The sequence below is a fragment of the Malaclemys terrapin genome, chromosome 22 (assembly GCF_027887155.1).
Source record: "Malaclemys terrapin pileata isolate rMalTer1 chromosome 22, rMalTer1.hap1, whole genome shotgun sequence".
Taxonomy (NCBI): domain Eukaryota; kingdom Metazoa; phylum Chordata; order Testudines; family Emydidae; genus Malaclemys; species Malaclemys terrapin.
Window position 1 is genome coordinate 5,596,548 of NC_071526.1, and position 21,074 is coordinate 5,617,621.

Here is a 21,074-nt window from a genome sequence, read left to right on the forward strand (position 1 = left end):
CAGCGGGAATGGGATTAAGCTGGCAGAGCTGGCATTTACAGCAGCTAATTGAATAAAAGGAATTTTTCCTCATTTGTTCCATATAGTGATGGGGTGAAGGGGCTGGCTGCTCGGTGCCCTCCGAATGCCCTTCCTGGGCGCTCGCCCGCCCTGGGGGAGTTTAGGTAGGTGTCTTCGTGACTGCTAGGTGGGCTAGCTCCCATGCGTTCTGGGCCACTGAATGAAATGGCCACCTGTACTCTCCCATTGGCTTGCACTGCTGCATGGGCCCTGGTTGGTGCAAGCTACATCAGGGCATTGTGACCGGGCGATCTGTGGGCAGGGGTGGCTGCGTGCGGTGGTCTGGGGGAGGTGCAGGGCTCTATGCAACCCCGCATTTGTGCCTCTTCCTGTGTGTCTGTGGGCTGGGCACCTGCGCCAGTTACAGCCCATCTCCTTAGCCGCTCGAACGCTTCACAGCAGCAATAACGTGGTCACAGGCATGATCCCCTCCAAGAGCCTGCCTGGTCCCTGATGCCCCTGGGGCGGAGACTGATTCCTGGGAAGGGCAGAGAAGTGCCAGACTCTGCTCTCGGCATCCATCCGGCTCCCTGGCTGCGTCTCACTCTGGTTATGGCTGTGTCTGCATTATTACTGGCCACACGCTGCCGCGCAGCCCCCTCCGCCCGTTAGCTGCCATCAGCCTGTCTGCGCTCTGGGGGGCGAGCTGTGGCTGAGAGGCGGAGGGAGCGTTGGCTGCCCTGGTGCAGCCTAACGCCAAGGGGATGGGATGCCCTTAAAGGGACAGTCAGGACACTTCGCCTGCGCCAGGAGCCATGTAATCTCCCATCTCTCCCGGCTTGGCCTCAGTTCCCTTTTGCGGCCAGCCACAAGGATGCCGGGAGTCAGAACTAGGTTCTAATCCTGGCCCTGTCACCGGTTCCTATGGGCCCTTTAGTGAGTGTCTCAGTGCTTCAGTCCCCTTCACAGGGGTAGTGCTACTGTAGAGAGCTGGTGTGTGTGTCTGCTCCTACTCCTACTATTTGATGGAATGAGGACTCTGTGTGTCTTAAGCCCTATACTGCTAACAGCCAATGGTGATTTCCCGTTAGATCAAATGGCAGGGGACTGTGCCCCAGGAAAAGTTAGCATCCTCACTGTCATTGTGAAGTTCCGAGTAGCCACCGCATGTAGCGCAGGAACAGCTGTGAATCCCTCCACTGGCCGCAGATGAATTACCACCCTGGCCCAAAAGGGGCTGTGGGGGCTGAATTCATTAACATCTTTTAAGGCCCAGGCATTCCGCAGGTCCCCGATGGAAGTTGCTAGGACAGGGCAGAATGTGGCTATGGTAGAGTTTGGGGATAGTTTGCAAATAAACAGCGTGTGTTTGTGCCAGCAACATCCCCAACCCCAAAATAGCCCTGTGAGAAATGGATCCGTTGCTCCTTAAAAATAACACGGATAAGAAAAACCCCACCTCCCTGAACTCTGTCTGCAGGAACCTCGCTTCAAACGCTCTCAAATTAGAGAGGAAATTGAAATGATAACTTCTGTGGAGGGAAAGCAGCAGGTGTGGAGCGGATGCGACCGAATCAAGCAATAATAGCCTCTCTGTTGTGCATGCCTCATTCGTCAGTGCCCCAGTCCTTCTCCGCTGAGTGCTTATTTAGCGCCTTTGGGTACACAAGGGCATGTGTGTGTGTTTGTTCTCACTCCGGGCTAGGAGTGCCTTCCTAACCAGAGAAGCCACTCTGCCAAATTGACATTGTGGGCTTCCTTATTTAGCTCTAACACAGATTTGGGGAAAAGTGTCTTTCTCCATTTACAAATCCCAAGGGAACTTTTCTAGCTGCCAGTGATTCCAACCCAGCCTGGGATCTGAAAACCCATCTGGGTCCATTCTGTCTGTACGAGGAGTGACAATGCCGGAGGAGAAAGTACGTTCTCAGTGTTAGAGCAGGGGACTGGGAGACAGGACTCCGGACTCCTGGGTTCCGTGTCTGACTACACCACTTGCTCACTGCATGACTTCTCCGTGGCTCAGTCTGTAAAACGGGGAAGTTGAAACCAAGCTCCCAGCGATGTAGAGAGGATTAATTTAGGGGTGTGTGTATAAAGTGCTTTGAGATCCTCAGGCAAAAGGATCGCTCTGTGTGTAAAATAATCTTCATTTTGTGGTTGGAATTTAACTGACCTGCCCGCTGGGACGTGAATCAGAATCGAATCCAGTTTCCATAGCTGTATGGACTCCACAGGGCTTACAGGGATAAATGTTTGTGCCAGTCAAATCAGCAGCTCCAGGATTCGAAGACACGGATGTGTTGAGTAAGGAGGAGCTGTTGTAACAGCTATTTTCCTGGCCATACCTGCACCGAAGCTCTCCTTTGGGGCAGGGCTGGCTCTGGCTTTTTTGCCGCCCCAGGCAAAAAAGCCTCCAGCCGCCCTCTCCCCCCCCACCAGCGCGGCAGGGGAGGGCGGCCGGGGCCCCGGGGGGAGGGCGGAGTGCCCAACCGGGGCTCTGCTCTCCCCAGCGGCCAGAGCCGGAGCGCCGCACCGCGCCGCCCCCCTCCAGGTGCTGCCCCAAGCACAAGCTTGGTGGGCTGGTGCCTGGAGCTGGCCCTGTTTGGGGGCACGGTGGGTTCCACACACCCCGCAGCCCAAGAACTCCCTGCGAGATGCAGGTAGAAGCCCCAGCAGAGCCGGGAGCAGCTCGGCGGCTGTACAATCAGTCGCTGAGGCCGGGGGAGGACATCTGGAGCACTGTCACAGGCAGCCCCACTAACTGGTCCTCGGGCCATACACCATTGGGCTCGAACCCCGCAGCTCAAAGGGGCTGCTGAATCCACGTACACTGTAAGTGCTGTGTGTTACTGTGGGTGAGGAGCCGGGAGCACAGGATCGGGGGGGAACCACTTGTTTTCATCAGGCAGGGGCTGAATGAGGGGTACCCGGGGGTGAGGCTGGGAGGTGGGCTCTGCCTTCTCCGTGGAACAGGCTGCTGGTGTGAAGCAGCAGGGGCTACAGGTGGCCACCCGCTGGAGATTTCAATGCCCCGCTCCCCCCACAAGTGACTCTCACACCGCATCTCGGAGCGTCCTTCCATGCCTCCCCCCCATACACCCTGAACCCCAAGGGCTGGGAAATGGCTGCATGCTGTGTCCACGCAACTAGCTTCCCAGGCAAATGGGCATTCCCCCCTCCCACCCCGATCCCTGCCTTCACTCCCATCTTTCGGAAGTATTTTGTTCTGAGAATCTGATGGATTATAATAAATGTGTGCTGTAAAGCGGACAGGCTGTCAGCTATTAGTCTAATGCCAAGCTCCCAGATCCTCCGCTCTCTGCTCCTCTGCTGGGGGAGGGGTACAGTTCGTCATTTGTAACAATGCAGGGGGGGGGGGGTGTCTCACATGGAGGCTGATGCGAGTTTTCTGCTGGTGGATCTGGAGACAAGGGGTTATTTATGCGCAGTGTATTTCCCCCGGAAAATCCTGTGGAGCCTGATTCAGAGTGGAGGTGCATGTGCGTGCGTGCGTGCGTGTGTGTGTTTGTGTGTGTAAGGTTGTCGTCTATTTCCCCCAGGGAAGTTCAGTTCAGATGCCTGTCTGCTTTTGGTGAGGTTTCTGCTTTTTCTGCAAGGTTTCCAGACAGAGAAATGAGGCAGGAGGTCAGGATATAGTCCCAGTGTCTGAGTGAATCATTGGGGTATTACCCAATTTCCTCCCGGCCCCTGACCTCTGAGATCCCTGATCTTTGCTCTGAATTCCTACAGCTCCTAATCTCAGCATTTTGCTCTCTGATAAGCCTTTCTCATTACCTCTCATTCCAGAGCAGAAGAACGTTGAAGGGGATTTCTGTAACGTTTCCTTGGTATGAATCTTATCCCTTTAAAAAATGCTCCTGGGGTTCAAATATTTGTAGCTACATAATGGGCCAAATTCCCCCTTTGTGTCACGCCGGTTACACCAGTGGCATCACCCCAGGAATGGCCGTTGTGTGTGAGGCCAAACTGCGGCGGGGTGCTACTGAGAACCCACTCACTAAAAGATGTCTCCATCCCATGTGCTAATTTCTCTGCTCTAAGCAAGTGGTGGTTGCTGGCTGTCTCTGTCCCAATATAGAGTCCCTCCACCCCACCCTTTGATTATCATGCATGGAGCGGCATCTGACCCTAATCCGGTTCCCCCTGCCTGGTGTGTCTGGCTAGGCAGGTACCACAGGCAACAGGAACGAGTTAGGTTTTCAGAAGCTGCCTGCAACTATAAATATCTTGGAGAGCAGCAAAATCTCCCAAGGGTTTGGCACTAAATATAGTTCTCTGCTGCATGAAGTCATTGCCATGGAGAACTGTTGGTTGGGGTCTCGCTGCTCCCTGCCTCCCTGTTAAAGACAGGGTGGAGGAGGAAAAGAGGGCAGAGCGGGAGAGGCGTGCAGGAAAACCGTCGCGCACAGCAGGATGTGCAAAGGAGAAGACTCTCAGGTAGCCAGTGGTACGGCTGTGCGAAGGGCCGGGGGTGTGGGGAGGGATCTAGCGCGATGAAGGTGGAGACTCTGTGCTAAGCCCAGAAGAGCAAAGGTGGTTTTACCTCTTCACCAATGGAATTCTGGGCTGCTCTCGGGGCAGAGACGTTCCCCAGAGTAAATTAGAGCAGCCCCTCCCACGGCGCCACCCAGAATCTCTGTAGCAGGAGGCATTATGGAGAACCCCTGCCCCGGGCCTGTCGCACCAGGACTTGTGATTGGCAGCTCTCTACTGTTCCCGCCCACTGCTCCTGCAACATCCCTTGCCATGCAAGTCCTGGCCTGCTCCAAATGGCTCTGTGAATGCACCGAGGTTCTGACATGCCGCCCCCTGCTATTCCGGTCCTGGGGAACACACACGCATGTGGATCTGACAGTGCACTTGAAACCTGACCCCCCCCGCCAGTGAAACTCCATTCCGACCTGCACCTTCCTCCCCAGCCATTCAAGTCTGTGACCCCACATGATACATCTTGATCCTGACCTGCAACGCCCCTTGCTATTCTGGGTTGGAACCCTCCTTGCTTAGCCCTGCTCAGTCATGACCTGTTATTCCGTCCAGGGCTTTTCCTTCTGGGTTTGCCACTATCAGTAAATTTACTGACTGTGAGTTTTTTTAAAAAGAGACATAAAAAATTTATAGCCATTGAAATTTGGCCGAGAAATTTATATCTCTGTAAAAATAGGAACGGTAAAAAAAGGAACAGTTAGAAAAATACGTTTTTTTTCCTTTTATTCTGGTGTAAATTCCCAGCCCCTCTGAGCACTCGCCATATTCTTTTTTTATTTTTTAATTCTAGAATGATTGAAAACAGTGGATTCTGTTTCTAAAAACAAACCCGCTGGGACCAGAAGCAGCAGCTATTACAAATCCCCCAAATTGCTTTCGAAACTTAATTTTGTGGATTGCGTGAGCACTTTCAAAATGTAATCTGGGTTTAAAATTACAGGGCACCGGAAAGGGTCATTGCAAAACCAAAAAAAGACTAGGATCAGCGAGCCAAAATGAAGCTGGCTAGTACCTGCTGAGTGGGAAGGGATTAGCATGTCTTGTCTGACTCTGAATAAGAAGTGCGTGCGTGTTTGACATTCATATAGTATCTCAGACAGGGAGAAAACACACACACACACACACACACACACACACACACACACACACACACACACACACACACACACACACACACACACACACACACACACACACACACACACACACACACACACACACACACACACACACACACACACACACACACACACAGAGTTTTCAGACTGCCCTAGCTGGATATTTGTGTTTTCGCTGCAGCGTTGGTGGTCCCTACTCCATGATTACTTTACTCCAAATTCTTTAAGGATCAGAGCTTGTTGCCTCGTTAAATGACTCCAATTTGCTGCCCCAGCTCAAATCGGCTTAGGGCTCTCTCTTATGATACAGGTCACTGCAACAGCACCAAGGCCTCGTTGCGTAACACAGAGCTGGCCGGGTATGCAGCAGCTTGACTGAGGGAGGATTGCATTGTGGGTAGTTATTTGTATTGCGGATGGCAGCTCCGAGGGACCCAGGACTGTGTTGTGCCAGGTGCTGTACAAAGAGAACAAAGAGATTGTCCCTGTCCCGATGATCTTACAATCTAAGTGTAAGACAGGAGATAGTGGATGGAGACAGACAGAGAGACGGATGGGGGAACCCAAGAAGACAATGAGACAGTACTAGTCAGCAGTGTTCCCTCTAATTTTTCCCACCCATGTGCGGAATGACTCATCACCATCGGATCGGTGCACATAACAAAATTCATGTGGTGGGGGTGGGGCCAAGGAGTTCAGAGTGTGGGAGGGGGCTCAGGGCTGGGGCAGAGGTTTGGGGTGGGGCTCTGGCTGGGGGTTTGGACTGTGGGGTGGAGCTGGGGATGAAGGGCTCAGGGCTGGGGCAGAGAGGTGGGTGCATGGGGTGAGGGCTCCGGCTGGGGGTTCAGGCTCTGGGGTGGGGCTGGGGATGAGGGGCTCAGGGCTGGGGCAGAGGTTTGGGTGCAGGGGGTGTGGGCTCCAGTTTGGGTTCTGGGATGGGGATGAGGGGTTTGGGGTGTAGGAGGGTGCTCTGGGGCTATGGCAGGGAGAGAGGGATCCCTGCAGCGCTCTCTCCCCGCAGCAGCACCTGGGATGGCGGGAGGGGGGAAGGGAGGCATCTCTCCCTGCCACTGGGGCTGGGGCTGCAGGATAGGTGCCCCTCCCCCAGCCGCGGCAGGTCTGGGCTGCAGGCTCACTTGGGGTCGGGGAGGGCGCCCCTCCCCTGGCAGGTTGGGGGCCAGGTTAGGTGGGGGCTGGAGGAGGGGTGCCCCTCCCATGGCAGGTTGGGGGCTGGGCTAGGAGGTGGTCAGGGGAGGGGTGCCCCTCCCCTGGCAGGTTGGGGGCTGGGCTAGGTGGGGGTTGGAGGAGGGGTACCCCTTCCATGGCAGGTTGGGGGCCGGGCTAGGTGGGGGTTGGAGGAGGGGTACCCCTCCCATGGCAGGTTGGGGGCTGGGCTAGGTGGGGGTTGGAGGAGGGGTACCCCTCCCATGGCAGGTTGGGGGCCGGGTTAGGTGGGGGTCAGGGGAGGGGCGCGCAGCTTACAGGGAACATATCTGGCCAGCACGATAGGCAGGTCTCAGAGCAGCAGCAGCGCAGCTGCGGTCACGTTTTGGGTGGGCATCGCAGCAAAGGAGAGTTTGCGGGAGGAGAAGGAGGTGGATTTGCAGATATTCACGGGCGAGAACACAAAGGTGTTTGTGGGAAGTTTTCAGAAGTGGGCCATGGACACAGGTCTGATTGGCAGAGGGGAGGCGGGTGTTGACAGCTGGATGGTGAATGAGAGATGGGTGGGGATAGCAACAGAGGCAGTGATTCCAGCCAGTGGTTTCTGAAGACTCCAGGAGGAGCGATGCACGCCAGTGGCGACGAAGTCTTTTGCAGATTGTCCATGCGGCTGCGTTCCTGCACTTTTGTTCAGCAGCCAGCGGGACAACAGACGTCCCCTTGATGCAAGGCTCAGGACCAGCTATGCTTAGCACCTTATGGTCCAGTAAGTCTAGATGTATAAAAGGTCACATAAGTCATGCATAGCGTGATCTTCTGACAGCACATAGGACGGAGAGCTTGGTTCACTGGCTGTTTGTTACTTAAACGTCACTTGGAGCCAAAAGAGGAACCTTAAAGGGAAGGAAACTGATGAGCAGAGTTGTGTGACACAGGGAAAACCTTTTCGTGATGTGTGCAGTTCTTGCTTTAGGGAGATTTTGCATCTGTAAAATTTTTCCTTATTGTGCAGTATTATGTCAAAGCAAAGGGGTGGTAGGGGACGTGTGGAATGCCGTGTTCAGGTTACGGTGAAAATTGATCTTGGTCTAAATGAAATGTAGAAAATGTCCCCTTGAAAAATAGGGCCATTTATGAAGGCAAAGTGGCCTGCTTTGACCTGAAGATGTGTGTGATTTAAACCCAATAAATGAAAACACTCTCAGCTTCTTGCAGCTGCTTTTGTCAAATTGGGCCATTTTCACAAAATCACAGTGAAAAGAAGCCAAAGGCTCTGAGGTTAATCCAGTGTTTGCTTGTGACTATTTCAGTCTTGCAAAGCCCAGGCATTTAAAAATCATCAGTCAGGCCTCCCCAAACCGTGAAACTTTAAGAAATGATAAAATTTGGGTTCCTTTTTGTTGGTTTCTGAGCTTTTTGGGGTCACATTTTCAAGCTTTTCCCTGTAACCTGGAGGACTAGAAACTTTTTTTTTTAACATGAAAGCCGAGATAATCGTGTAACACCCTTTATTCCGGCAGATGAGGCTTTAAGAAACCCCCCAGCATTGTGAGACTTGCCATAAAATCATAAAAATTGGCACCATCTGCTATTTTGCATGGAAACCCAGGACTCTTTTCAAAGGGGGAAGGGCTGGGTGTATGGTACATCAAACAGACCACTTTGGATTTCAGTGAGGAATTTGAAAATCAAGCTCCCAGAATCCAGCCCTTCCCTGAAATGGTTACAAGTGACATTATCTGTACTAGTTACCAAGAGACTTAATTTAAAAAAACCCCAGTCACTTCTATAGTCTTTCCAAGGAAAACTAGTCACTGCGCGACATCCTCCACTCCTCACTCAAGCGGGCCAGTAGCTGTTAGTGGAATGATCTGGGTGAGAAAGGGAGAGCGGGATGTTGTGCAGTTCGCCAGCTGCAGCAGCAAGCCAGATGTGGTGTTTATTAAGCTGTCGTAATTTGGTGCCACCCACGTGCTGTGGATTTTGCCCCCTATAGAAATCTGGCTCCTCCTCAAACTGCAAAACCATGTAGCAAAGGAAGAAAAGACTTGACTTTCTTTCTAATGGTGCTAACAGGGGGCTTTGAAATGCAGCCGTTCGGATGCAGTGGCAGGACTCCCTGACTCAGCCAGCCCCAAAGGACTGTGATTTAGGAGGGAGTTTGCAGGCAGACAAGACGCCCAAGAGCTTTGGAGTAAATCTAAACATCTGAATCGCTGTTTGTCTCGGTCAAATTATGGCTCTGGTGAAGCCGACCGGCCCAGGGGAGGATGGTCACTGCTGAGCAGTGCTGCCTGGTGACGTAATGCCTGCATGAGCCGCAGGAGAGGCAGGCCTTGCTCAGGGCTCTGCTCCTACCCCAGATCCTCCCCTCGCTCTGGGGCAGTTAGTGGTGCTGCTGGCAGAAGGAGCAGGCGCAGCCCCTTGTGCGCTGAAGTGCTAGGAGCCGAGTTCAGGATGCATGAGGGAGGCTTTGCCCTGTGTGAATGCACCCCCCCCCCCCGAATCTTAGCTCCCAGGTCGCCCTGGGATCTGCCACTGTCCTTACCCCAAAGCCTGGCCATGCCTCTGATTTAAAGCGGGGTTTCGGTAGCATCTCATCCCTTTGCAAAAGTTGTCGGGGGCGGGGGGAGTGTTATTTAAAGCTCCTTAGTGAGGGGCATAAATCAGCACCTGCCTTGAATACAAGGCACTGCCTGGGTATCCGCACAGCAGGGGCGAAACTTCCCACCATGCACCGGGGTCAGTGGGAGGATTCACTAGGTCTGGTCTCTCTAACAGCCGGGTCAGGCAGCAGGAAGGGATGCCCAGCAGGTCGCTATGGAAATATCCAGGGCCACATGAGGCCTTTGGCATCAGCCGGCTGGGGTGTGGGAAGGTCGGGGGGCGAGGGGTATCTTCCAGGGACTCGGATGGAGCTGGCGGGATGTGTGGGTGGGAGATAGGATCAGGGAGTGGCTGCACCGTTTAGTCTCTGCTCCGCAGTCACTGACAGAGCACCCGGCCGTCTCCTTTGATCACGGGCAGCATCTGGCAGTGTGGAGTCGCTGGGCCCGTCACCGCGTGCCGGGGAGATATGGCTCCCACGCGGCACCCATTAGGGCTGTGTTCTTTTGTGCCCGAATAATGCTGAGACCACTGCAGTCACTACAGCACGGGTCTGGCCCCGGGGGAGGCCCAGGCTGTGCGCTCGAGTGAGGCTGCAGGGAAAGGCTGCAGTCAGCCACTGCTCTGTACCGCAGCCTTGTTCCTCAAGGACGCGGGGACGGGAGTGTCTCCCAACTGCCCTCTCCATCCCCCATCCTCTCGCAGGCGCCACACGTCAGGCCTCGCTGCCTGCCAGGAGCAATCGGGCTCCACACGAGCTGCCTCCGTGCCAAGTTCTTCCTGCAGAGCTCGGTCCTTTTCCCTCCCCACTGCTCTCCGGGTCCAGATGTGCATGAACCACTCTCGCTTCTCCCTGCCCTCTCCTCCTTCCCTCCCCCTGTCACACACACACACACACACACACGCACACACACACACACACACACAGCTACTCCCGTACCTTTGCACTACGCTGTTCATTTCTTCTGTAAATATCATTTGTGCACCTCTTACTGATTTCCCATCCGATGGCTGGCGGCTGCCTGTGTGAAATGAGCTGTCTCAGTGTGGTTCCCAGCGGGGGAAGGGGCTCTCAGTGTAGGGCCAGGGGTTCTCTTGGCGGTGTAGTTAATCCACCACTGCGGGAGGCGGTAGCTGTGTCAATGGGAGTCAACGGAGCGCTGTCTACACCAGGGGTCAGGCCGATGTGACTGCATTGCTCACAGGGGCGGATGTAGTTACACCGATGTCAGTTTGTTGTGTAGACCTGGCCTAAGGTGAACTCACACCACTGGAGGCCACGTCTGCACTATAACCTTTCACCGGTAGAACTACGTCGCTCAGGGATGTGAAAAACCCACACCCTGAGCAATGCAGTTACACCGACCTTACAGCGCTATGGCAGCTGGAGGGCTTCTCCCGTCGCCATAGTGACCGCCTCTCGGGGAACTGGATTAACTGCACTGATGGGAGAAGCTCTCTTGTCGACGTAGGAGTGTCTTCACTGAATCGCTACCGTGGTGCAGCGTTTTAGGTGTAGACTTGCCTGGAGTGCCAGGCCAGCACCCTAACAACAAGCCAACCCTTCTCTCTCTGCTTCGACCAGTTGTCAAATTCATCATGTGCGATTTCGCTTTGGTCTTTTAAGGCTTCAAAGTAGCAAATCTAAACCAGCTGGGGAAGGGGGTGACTGTCGTGAAACTCCTTTCAGCTGAGGCAGGAGATGTGTGCTCACAAATCAGAGCGTGGAAGAGGACAGCTGTTTCACTATTGGCCGTGGAGTTTTTGCACTGGTTGGAAGGTCTGACAGCCCTGGAGACAGAAGGTCTCTAGCCACAGGACAGGGATGGCCTGGCAATTGGTCAGTGATCACACAGTACTGAAGGTGCTTGCAAGAGTTCTGCTTACTTCTGTATCTGGTTCCCTTCCCTTCTAAGCGGCTGGCTTCACACAAAAAAGAACTTCACAATACTGTACCCCACCCAGGCCTGCTTCCTGGGATGCTCAGCCCTTAAAGAAACAGTCCCCATTACCACATCAGTGAGCCCCATGTCTGTGTTGGAGAGACCACCTCTAGGATGGAGAGGGGAAAGCATTCTCTGTGACTAAGGCTAAGATTTTACCTTGGATATTTTTATTAAAAGTCATGGACAGGACACGGGCAATAAACAATAAATCATGGAAGCCGGAGCCCCACCATGTGGGGCTGAAGCCCACAGCCTCTGCCCCACTGTGGGGGACAGACTCCTGGAGTCCCACTGCCCGGGGCTGAATTCTTGGAGTTTTCAGGAAGTCGCGGAGGTCTCATAAAATCACAGAATCCGTGACCTCCTTGAGAGAGTCGTAGCCTTATCTGGGACCATTCAGTCCCGGGGCTCTCTGCTTAGGCTGCCAACAAGGCGGCCAGTAAGAGAAATTGCGTTGTCCTGTGTGAGCATGGGGGTGGTGTGGGATGTGGACATGACTGACCTGGCCTGGCGTCTTTGTGATGAGGACCAGGCTCTGCGAGGAACTGGATTGACACCTACTGATTCTTTGCGCGCAGGCCACCAGCCAGGGATTAGGATCTATAAGGGGATGGATTCAGACCAGTGCCCTAGAGACGGAGGCCCCCACGGCTCCAGCTTGAAGCCCCTGAGGCCTCAGGCTCCTCTAATAACTGCCCAGAACTGGAATAAAGTGACAGGGGAGCCGTGTGCTTGCGAAGGTGGATTTACTCCTTGTCCCCGGAGAGGTGAGGGCCAAGGGGGCTGGAGGTGTCATCCCTCCCCGGGGGGTAGGGAAGAAGGGCCCAGCTCCCTTGGAGCTCTGGGAAGGAGGCTGAGAACATGCACCAGCCAAGCCTGTTGCTGGCGCACGGTTTACCCAGCTGCATGGAAGCTGAGCTCCATTGACGAGGCAGCCGAGTTCTCCCTGCGCGGCCACTCCAGCCGCCATGAAAGGAGGCTTCTGCTGTGAGTGGCATTTAAGTTAAGTGATAAGGTGTCTCAGGAGAACAGGAAATTAAGCCTGTCTGTTTTCTACCTACTCTGGTGACTCCACACCTGACAATGGGGAGATGGTTGTCAATTGCAGATTGCAGCCCCCTGGCTGCATGGAATTCGGTTTCAAGAGGCAAGGAAAATGTCTTTGAGCTGGTTTGATTTGGTTTGGTTAAACGTCCTGATCTCGGTATGCTCTCTGCCCTGCCAAACCTGGGAGCTGCAAATGATTTCTCTCCCTCACCCTGCACAAGATTTTGTTCCCCTTTAAGCCAAGAGCTCCCACCACCCCCGGAGAAAGCATTCGGGGACGGTTGTGGGTGGTAGAGTATTTTCCAGACCGAGAGCCAAATTAATTTGGAACTAGATGCTTCGGGCTCGATTCCCAACAGAGCTCAGCACCCACCCTGCTGAGAAGCTCTGAAAACCCAGCGCCTTGTTTTAGTGCCTGAATTGGAGTCCAGCTCTTGACTTGGAGAATGCCTAGACTGCAGTCCCAGGGCGTGATCGCAGCCCCCTAGCATGGAGCAGTGACGCTGGGGCAACACGAACAATTCCCCAGGGGCAACACAGCAGTGACGCTGGGGCAACACGAACCATTCCAGCGCCCTCGCCAGCGAGATGAGAGCTAGCTCAGGTACATTGGCTGGCACTGTAGTCACACCCAGGGGTTGCAGGCTAGACATAGCCATAGAGTTGCAAGGAAATTGCAGCTCCCATGGAAGTCTGTGGCGCTCCAGTGCCTCTGAAAATCAGGCCCAACGTTTGTACATGTTCACAGTCTTGCTAACCTCCTTGCTCCTGTGGTGCCAGCCCCAGAGCAGCAGCTTAGCAGGGGCGGAAGGATGGCGTGGGACTCTGGAAACCTGGCCTCAGTTTCTGCCGTGCCACAGCCTCGCTTGGCAAAATCACTTAATGGTTTAGAGTTCTCTCTCTGTCCGATGGGGATAATAGCAGTGGCCTGGCTCCCCGGAGGGCTGTGAGGATAAATGCATTGGATTGTGAGGGGCTCAGATACCATAATGGAGGCTACGTATGTACAAAACAAATGTTGTGTTTACACTATTTGCCAGTCCTCTCCCTCCTATGTAGTGGAAACCATTGGACAGTCACTGGGGGCTTTCCAGTCACTGGTCCCTGGGCCAAAAGGGGGGTCAGGAAATCACTGCACACTCTGCCAACTCAAAGTTCCTCTGGAGTTTCAGCTGGAGAAGTTACTTGCCGCTGACAATTGCAAACTAGTATATAACGATCAACCTGTGAGACTCACTGCTGCAGGAGTCTTTTGGGACAACGTTTATAGCTGGGTTTTGAGAACAGCCTGGATAACGTTCATGACCATTAATAAATACACTCCTGCTAAGATGAGGGTAACAGGGAGTAAGCTCCTTGCTGAAGGGGTCAGGAAGACGTTTTTCCCCAGCTAGAACGGTACAGTTGGCCAGGTGCATTAATCCCCCCCCTTCTTTCTCTGAAGCTTTAGATGTTGGGACTGGAGCCCACATACTTGCTAGGCTATTTGTCCCTCTGGTATGGCAATACCTGTGTCCAGACCCAGAGGCAGCTACATTTCAATCCAGGTGAACCTGTTCATTATAAAAACTTTGCACGGTTCTAATCAGCCATCCTGATCTTTATTTCTAGCTCACTGTGTGGCTTACGGGGATAGGGTCAGATGGTCCAGTGAGTAGGGCACCAGACAGAGTCAGGAGATCTGGGATCTAGTTTCAGTTCTGCCACTGACCTGCTGTGTGACTGTGCGCAATTTGCTTCACCTCCTTGTGCCTCAGTTTCCTCATAGAGAGAGTGATGTGGCATCGATCCTTGAGGGGGCCACTTAGGGAGCTGGGGCAAAATCAGTACTTGGTCCTGCTAGTGAAGGCAGGGGGCTGGACTCGATGATCTTTCAAGGTCCCTTCCAGGTCTAGGAGATAGGATATCCTTTATAAATGTTTGTCCAGTTATTATCAACTGTAATATAAAATAAACAAATGAAATTAAAAAAAAATGTTTCCATCGACTTGAAACAATTTTGTTTATTTTGTTTTGGGGGAAATTTCAAACTTTTATGTTTGGCTCCAATTCCAAAGAAAACCAAATTTGGAAATTGGGGGCTTTCTGTGAAATGGTGAAATATTACAGTTATACAACAAGATCGATTCCGAGGCCAGAAGGAACCATTGTGACCACCTAGTCTGACCACAGGTCATAGGACTCCCCCAAAATCATTTCTAGACCAGAGTTTTTAGACAAAGGAGGAGAGTAGAAAAGAATAGTCCAGAGAAAAGAGCGGCCAGTCCCATCTGCAATATCCTCATCTTGTAGGGTGACCAGACAGCAAACGTGAAAAATCGGGACGGGGGTGGGGGGTAATAGGAGCCTATATAAGAAAAAGACCCAAAAATCAGGACTGTCCCTATAAAATCGGGACATCTGGTCACCCTATCATCTTGTCTCAATGGGGCAACGGATCCACCACCGTTTGTCTTTCCAGGACTTAAAATGCAGGGTGGAAATCTTAGACATTCCCCTGGAGGTGGAACTTCTTCCCCCAGGGGCTGCAGATACTTTAAATCCTTGCCAATGCAGGAACCCAGAGCTACCAAACTCCTCCCTGCTCAGGTGCCTGGTCAGAGCTGGCTAGTGCAATGCAAACAATAGCTTGTGAAATGAATATTGGCCTTTCTCCCTCACCGGGGTTTCCAGCGCCATTTCTAATACAGACAGTGGAGTGAATGCTGCACAAACGCCTGCAAGTGAGATGATGCTACTTGGCAATGATTACATTTTTTTTTAATGGAAAAAACTGTATGTGTACAGAAGCAAGTTGGCTCCTTTGGTTGTTAAAGGCAGTTGTTAAAGAATCACTGGGATGTTACATCACCCGTGCAAAAAAACTGCTATAAATGAGAAATAGCGTGCGTGTGCGCACACATTGATACGGTGCTGTTTACCTTCTGAATGGCTCCCAAACATTTATTGCCTCTAGAACATCCCCGTCCGTGTGGTAGTGAGCTAGCGTTCCCTTCTTACAGGTGGGGAAACTGAGGCACACCGTGGTTACGGGCCTGCTTTTCAGCCGTGCTGCTCAGCAGTTGCAGCTCCTATTGACTCTACTGAGAGTTCTTGGTCCTTTGCACTTCCAAGAAGCGGGTCCGGAGTTTGTCTGAGGCCACAGAGCAAGTCAGCGTCTGTCCCGGGAGCAGAACTCGGGTGGAGCAGGCTCTCTGTCCCGTGCTTGAATGAATCGATCGACAGAGACACAGTGTATAGACTCATCAACTCGCTGCAATGGCCGTGTCGCTGCTGTATGGAAAGTTTGGGGTGCCCAGGTTGCTGCTATGTGTGAACGCCCCGACTGTGCCGCTTTGAAAGCAGAGTGCTGGCTGCCGCTGGGCTCCCGGCTTCCCTTGATCTGAGAGGGGTGGCCCAGACTGGCTCTATGCTAGTCAGAGCTCTCTGGATTGCCTAGTCTGGGCCTGATCCTAGACTCATTGAAGCTGCTGGCCGTTTGGCCTTTTATTGGGGCAGGATCTGGCCCATTTTAAGCCTGTCACCCAGTGGAGGAACGCAGATCCTGGAAGTCGGCTGTCTTTCCCTGCTTTGTTTCGCTGTCTCCCCCATGCAGGTGGCTCCAAGGGTGCGTCTACGCAGGGAAATTAACCACAATAGCTATTTTCTGGCTTAGCTTAGTCAAGTTAAAGCTTAACTTCCAAATGAAATCCGAAAACGGCACTCTTACTCTGGATTAAATTTGTCTACACGGGGAGCTATTCTGGAGTAGCTACAGCACTGTAAGGCCACACTCTACATGACAATTTCCCCATGTAGATAAAATCACCTTCTCTGATCCTGGATCCCACACCAGTGATCACACGCAGCGTTCCAACAGAAGTCACCTACAGGGCAGCACGTGCTCATTCGTGAACTGCCTAGGCAGCCGTACAGACCCAGCCGGTCGGGTCCCTCCTCTCTACACTCCCCAAACGGTCAGCGAATGCGCCCCTTGCAGCTCCACAGTTAAGCAGGCTGGGGAAAGTAGGTCGTGTGGGCAGGCTTTGTCCTACATATGTAAATCACGTCTATTTATGGTCACTGGCGTGACAGCAGGATCTGGTCTCTCTCCCTCGTTCCGTCTTTGGGTGCAAGTGGTTTGTTCTGAGGCCATCTCAGGCTGGGTGTGCGCCATGCTTTGCAGTGCAGTGCCTTCGCTGTTCCTGTTTGCTAGCACTCAGTAATGAATGTCAGAGGATCAGCAATCCGCTGTGCTGTGTGGTGTGAAATAAACACGGCACTGGGGTTGTGTTACATCCGCATCACTTGTCAAGTAAAGCTAGAAGAGCCAAGGGAGTCACTAGTGACCAGCTACCAGGGAAGCATCATTTGTGCTAGGGCCTGGGAGTCAGGACTCCTGGGTTCTATTTATGGTTGTGCTATTTGCTCTCAGCATGATCTCGGGCAGCTCACTACAGAGTAGAGCCAGGCACATTTTTTTGACTGAAACTTTTTTGGGGGGGTGAAAAAATGCAAATTCAAGTGGAGCGAAACATTTTGCACATGTATGTCAATTGGGCAAATTGTGTCGGTCAAAAAAACCCCAAACCCAAACCGCCCTGAATAATGTCTGAAAAAGTCTCAACAGTTTGTTGTGACATTTTAGAAATGAAATATGCTGACTTTGGGTTTTGATATTTACCTTTTCATTTTATTGGTTTTTAAAAAGGGAAAATAAAAAGCTCAATGTTGAAACAAGAAATTTAGTTGGACCTGAAACTATTCTTTTCGAATTTGCAATTTGCTGATAATTTTGAAAAGTCTCATTTTCCTGTCGACCCCAAACCAAATCCTTTTTAGATTTTTTTTTCTTTTTCAAAATTGCCCCCAAACCAAAAAATACATTATTTGCACAGCTCTAATTACAGGGGAACGGAAGGGCTCTGGGCTCTTGATTCGCTATATAACCCAGGTGCCCTCTTATCTCACAACGGATGCCACCGTTGGAGTGGAATGCTGGGGAGAGGTTACAAGACCTGGGCTTCCACTTCCTGAGTTGAATGGGACCTTCTACCAACTTATTTAGATACTTACCATATATACTCGCTCATTAGCCCGTTCGTTTATAAGCCGACCCCCCAAGATGGTTAGGTAAAAATAGCAAAAAACTATATGACCCTTTCATAAGCCGACCCTATATTTCAGGGGTTGGCAAACTTTGGCTCCCGGCCGTCAGGGTAAGCCGCTGGTTCGTTGGGACATTTTGTTTACTTGGAGCGTCTGCAGGCATGGAGCCCCTCAGCTCCCTGTGGCCGCGGTTTGCCGTTCCCAGCCAATGGGAGCTGCGGGAAGTGGCGTACCACTTCCCGCAGCAGCCACAGGGAGCCGAGGGGCTCCGTGCCTGCAGACGTTCCAGGTAAACAAAACGACAATGTATTAGATATTCAATTCAATGATTCCATAGAGTTTAAAATCATCAAATTTTGGTGTAGACCCGTTTACAAGCCGACCCCCTGTGCTCTCTGATACGTCACTTTTTTACCAAAAATATTCGGCTTATGAACGAGTATATACGGTATATGGCCTCCATCGCCTCACATCCTAACAGAGCAGCGTCTTGGTATCTCAAATAGCAATTAGAATCGCAGTCTCTCTCCTGCCCAGTTAGCAGCTGAGAGCCCGTTCAGTGTATAGTCTCCAACTAAGAATGCAGGAAGCCTTAGAACAGACTTCCCTCTGCTTCTCATACTAGCAGTGTGGGGCAGGCTACCTTTATAGCCCGGTGGTAAATTTGTGACCACTTAGGACAGAGGGCTTCTCCACCGCAACACAGAGGAGCAATTCTGGTTCCACAGAGCTCTTAGCAGCCGCAGAGCCAGAGTCAGTTCCCCCATTTGTTGGTGTGGGTCTTTCTCCTGGCAACAGGGAAGAGAAAACCCTTAAAAAAAAATGGTTGTAAAAGCAAGAAACTTGGCAGGGGGACTCGGCGGCAGATGCGTTATCTGAATTCATTCTTGGAAATTGACTAGATTTTCAAGTTGACGGTGCCCCTTTAAATCAGAGCAGGATTACTCAACAGACCTAATTCATATTGGAGTCCCTCGGAAAATAACAGAAGGCTCCAGGCTGCTAACACGTTTGAATTTGGCAAGCGCAGCATCTTAATCAACATCCATTAAAATTTTCATGACAGCTTTGGGGGGGAGGAAAAAAACTTCTTCCAGCCAACGATACGTGAGCTTCAAACGGAGTGTCTGACTGTTAGGGACAGGGGTTTGCAGAGCTCCAGCCTTGGCTAATTACTTGTAATTAAGCCCCAACAGGAGCAGAGAAAGGCCCAGCCAGCAAGGGGCTCCCCCCTTCCACACCCTCCCCAGCACATTTGGGGAATCTGCGATGGTGAAGGGAAAATCTGTATTAATCTGCAGCAGCAGAGCAGTGCCCGGGAGCCACTAACATATTCCTGATTAATCATTATTAGGAGGTTTATTATCCATAGCTCAGTGCGAGAACAGATTGGGAGGGGCCTCAAATAATTGAACTGCAACAGTTTTAGGAGTAGATATTAGGAGTAGACCGTTACTGCAGCTTTCCTTGCCAAAGCAAGTGGAAGCTTTTCCCTTTTAATGCTTGTTAAATATGCTGCGAATTAAGCCTCCCTCTCTGTCTCACTCATTCTGATTAATTCCCATAATTGTGTACATTTCTTCCCCCTTTTTGTCACACAATATGGCAATGCACCATACATGGATTCTGTAGTGTGAGCACATTTTAATGAAACTCCCCATACACCTGTTGTGAAAGGGGTAAATTTGGGATGCTATAATGGTCACACCTGCACAGATTCACATGCACCTGGAACACCTGCCAAGTCTATGTTTGCACCCGCATGTAGGCGGGAAGTTGTGGCTGCAGTGGGCATGGTGTTGCAACCACAGCAGAAAACGTTGCTCTGTAATTCCACAGGAACAGCACTATTCATGGGAGAGCACGGGGCAGGCACTGGACTAGGAGACTGGGGTTCAGGTCCTGTGTCTGCCACGAAGTCATTATGGAATCTTGGGTGAGTCACTTTCTGTTTCCCGTCTGTAAAATGAGGAGATTGCTCCTTCCTTTGTCTTGTCTAGTTAAAAGCAGCGACTGACTGCTGCTCGCTACGCGTTTGTACAGCGCCTAGCGCAATAGGGCCCCGATATCAGCTTGGCTTTCTAGGTACGACCATAAAATGACTAATAATAATGCTCTCAAAAAGCTGCTGTGCGGGAGAGAGTGGTTGTGCTGTGGGGATCTGTAGGGGGAAATCAGGCAGTGGTGTTGGGCTTTGTGTATCATGCGGATGCCAGGGCCATGGAAATGGGCCTTTGGGTCGCTTTAGACACTTCAACTGACCCTGATGAGACTTCTTCATAATATTTTATGTTTCGTTGTTTATCATTTTAATTACAGTCTTGTTTTGTGGTGCTTTTTACTATACAGGGCTTAAGGGCACTTGGTGATGTACTGTATGAGTGAAAGCACCTTGTGGAAGCTAGACACTCAAAGCCATTTCGCATACGTGCACTGGCTTTTGTTATTGCAGGGTGGCTCAGGCGGGCGGGGGCTGCACAGACTGGTTTGCTCGGGAGCACTGACGGTGATTTCCTCCCCCGGTAAAGGATCACAAGGTCTTTTCCAGAAGAGCTTTTAAAATGAATTATGGAGTAATATGTTTGTAGGTTGGGAGTAGCCGCCTTGTCCCAAACTTTAAAGCTCTGTTGTTATCAAAGCACCGGTGTTTCTTGCAGATAAGAGGAATAATGGAGTGGGCAGAGGGTTTCCAGTAGGAAAAAGCCTTCTCAAAGGGCTGTGAGAGCACAGGCATCCTGAACTGGCTCTGCTCCTTCTCCTTGGAGTCAGACCCCTCTGAATTTAAAGGTTCCCAGCTAGATTCCTTTTAGAAACCCACTGAGACCAAACTGTTGCTCTCCAAACCGAGGGTATCTCTGCGCTGCCGGAAAAGGTGTGCTCTTAAAGCGGGTTAAGATAGCAGTGAAGATACGGCAACTCGATTTTTAACTCGGGTCCGCAGCTTGTGTCCACCCCAGGCTGCCCTACAGGCAAACCTGAGTTAAAAGCCTGGGTCTTCACTACTGTTTGAACCTGAGCTAAGAGCAGGTCTTTTTTTGCAGTGTCGACATACCGTTAGCGACCTTCCTAATTGCCACCACCTCAGTTAACCCAGCAGAAAAAAACGGATTTTCCGTTGAGAACTATCTCTAGTCTGAGTTAAAGGGGCAGAAAGTTCTCACCATCCTTTGGTGGCCCCAAGGTGGAATGACTTGGTTAGTGTGAGCCCAGTTTCCATCTCAAATGACCGCCGTAATGACCAGCACCGTTTGGAGACCGCCCCAGCAGAGAGGTTGGTGACTGAGCTCCATGGGCTTTAAATGCCCCTTTCCCTTTAATTTCCAAGGCTTCAGGAAGGCTCCGTGTGCTGGGTAATGCATTTCCTTCTCTCCTGACTCTCAGCAGGGACCTTCCTTCCAAATCCTTTCCTCCTAAGGTGTCTGAGATGTCCCAGGCTTCCTCTCCTCTCTCGCCAACTGTCACTCTTCACAGCTCACTGCTACAAGCCCATATGCCAAGTGCCACTACCCGGGGACCTTCCCAGAATGCCTTGTGTCCAGTCTCTTCGCACCTTCCGCGTTTGTTATGCTTTCCATCACTGAATTCTGGCTGG

At 51.8% G+C, this 21,074-nt stretch overlaps 1 protein-coding gene across 2 annotated transcripts in view; it reads left to right on the top strand.

Moving 5' to 3' along the window:
- Window positions 1–21,074, top strand: part of SDC3 (syndecan 3) — a 175,153-nt gene that overhangs the window by 42,867 nt on the left and 111,212 nt on the right. The window contains exon 1 of one of the 2 annotated variants that reach the window (XM_054011695.1): window positions 19,327–19,418. The exons of the other annotated variant lie outside the window; for it this stretch is intronic. Coding sequence (XP_053867670.1) covers window positions 19,407–19,418 — 12 coding nt within the window. The 5' untranslated portion in view covers window positions 19,327–19,406. Of the gene's footprint in view, window positions 1–19,326; window positions 19,419–21,074 lie in introns of those variants that run through there. 2 annotated transcript variants of the gene reach the window in all.